This window comes from Plasmodium gallinaceum (assembly GCF_900005855.1).
Source record: "Plasmodium gallinaceum strain 8A genome assembly, contig: PGAL8A_v1_76, whole genome shotgun sequence".
NCBI classification, from domain to species: domain Eukaryota; phylum Apicomplexa; class Aconoidasida; order Haemosporida; family Plasmodiidae; genus Plasmodium; species Plasmodium gallinaceum.
The window spans coordinates 97,408-99,602 of NW_021628238.1; the positions used below are offsets into that span (position 1 = coordinate 97,408).

At 20.1% G+C, this 2,195-nt stretch overlaps 1 protein-coding gene across 1 annotated transcript; it reads right to left on the reverse strand.

Annotated features, from left to right (window-relative positions):
- Positions 1-1,179: 1,179 nt before the first annotated feature.
- ETRAMP (early transcribed membrane protein) lies at positions 1,180-1,980 on the reverse strand (the record flags this gene model as incomplete). The annotated part of the gene is made up of 1 exon (XM_028670638.1): positions 1,180-1,980. One exon carries the CDS (start codon positions 1,978-1,980, stop codon positions 1,180-1,182), a length of 801 nt encoding a protein of 266 aa, XP_028527371.1.
- Positions 1,981-2,195: the final 215 nt, after the last annotated feature.

Genomic DNA, 2,195 nt, shown 5'->3' on the forward strand with positions numbered 1-2,195 from the left:
TTTTTTTTTTCCTTTCATAAAATATTGTTTAATTTAAAATAATTGTTATTATTTGTGTATTTAATTTGATTTTATGAATAGTACACATTTTAGAAAAATTATTTCAATTATGTAAAATGCTGATATGTTTCCTACGAATATTTCAATCATTTTTAAGATTTTTATAATTATAAAAGCTATTTTTATATTTAATCTAAAGTATAAACACAATAATCCACAATAATATTAACAATTTATATTTTGCTAATAAGATCAGTGGGAGAAAACGAATTATTTAAAAAAATGATTAGAATTTATAATATATTTTAAAATTTATATTTAATAATCCTTAATTTTAATTTATGGAGACAAAAATATAGCTAATTTTTCACTATTTATATGAACAAATAAAATGTTAATTTGTTAGATAAAGGGAAAAAATTAAAATGCAAGAATTACTTTTGTATTTAAAAAAAAAAAATTATACTTATGTAAAATTTAAAATATAAGAAGAAAAAGTTATTTTAAAAATACAGTTAGCTTTTTTTCTTCACATTATACTTAAAATTGCAAATTATAATTATTTTTATGTTAAAAAATATTTTAAAGAATTATTATAAAAGATTTATCGTTGCTAAGAGAGAACAAGAACAATGATTATTCTAAATATGCAAAGTAACAATATCCAATAATCTTCCATTCAGATATATGTATGATTTCCATATAAAATATGCTAAATAAGGAAAATTTTTTAACTTTTAATTTTTGTAATTCTATGGTAATGTATTTTGCAAGAATGATTATTCTATATTAAAAAAGGTATTACTTAATTTCCTTTATAAGTACAAAAGAAGATAAAGTTATTTTATAACATAGTAGTATAATGCTAACAATCCAAATTCAGTACATTCATAGATTTTGTTTTATTTTTTATTCATTCACAATCCTTTATAACTCAAATAATTATAAAAACACATATCTTTATACTCCATAATCATAAAAAATTTTATTCCCTATTATTACTTCATACTTTTGTTTAAATTGTGTAATACCTATATTTTAAGATTTTTCATCACACAAAATGCGCATATTACCATAAAAAAATTAACTTAATAAGATTTTGTATCCAGATTGTTTAAAGTGTAAAGATTATATATTAAAGAAATATTCAACATAATTCTTTAAAACCATGCATATACATCACTTTTTTTTGCTACGATTTCGTAAAAATATATCAAATGTAGGTTCTAATCTAGTAAACACATTATTGGTGATAGGATTCAATTCATCTACTGAAAGTATTAATCCTCTATCTGTTGCAGCACTTTTAACAGCATTAACTACTATTTTATTATTATAAATCATTAAATGTTTTTGTTTATCATCTGACTTATGAAATCGTTTTAATAATTCTTCATGTGCTGCTTTCTCAATATTCAATAATACATTAACATTGCGGTTATTATTCAAAAAACTAAGAAATTTATTCTTTAGAGATAAATTAACATCATTAATTAGGCGTTTTTGTACGTCTTTTTCTAATGAAACATTTTTATCCAGTGATAACTTTCCAATAATATTTCTTATATAATCGTCATTGTTAATTATATTTATTTTTTCATTGTCATTTAAATTGTCAAACTCATTCTTAATTTTATTTATTACTATCTCCTTAAAATTTTCATATTCCAAATCTTTTTTTTTGTCATTTTCATGTTTTATTTCTTCATCATGATCAGGAAAATCTAACATACGTCCTCTTCTGTTTGACCCCTTTTTGTACATGTAAAATCCTATTCCTATTGCTGCAGCAGCAGCTGCTAGACTTATACCTAAGCAGATAGATAATATTTTCTTTTTTTTTTTTTTTTTTATTTCATAATTATTTTTATTTAAATAACTGTAATTTTTCGATGAAATCTGGTTTGCATATAAGCATATTTTTAATAAATTGAAAACCAAAAAAAAGCTAAGAAAAAAAAGTATTTTTGAGACTCTCATTTGTCCTAAAAAGTTATGTAATTTTACAGATACTATTTTAAAGAATAATAATGAATTAAATGGTAAAATAAAGTGTTTTATACTTTATAAATAAAAATAATTTTAAGATTGTTTTTGGATATTTTTCAGGTATTTATAAGTTTTATATATTTTTATTTTCTTCAACATATTTTTCATTTTGCATGCATGTTCGAAAACATAAAATATTAATTCTT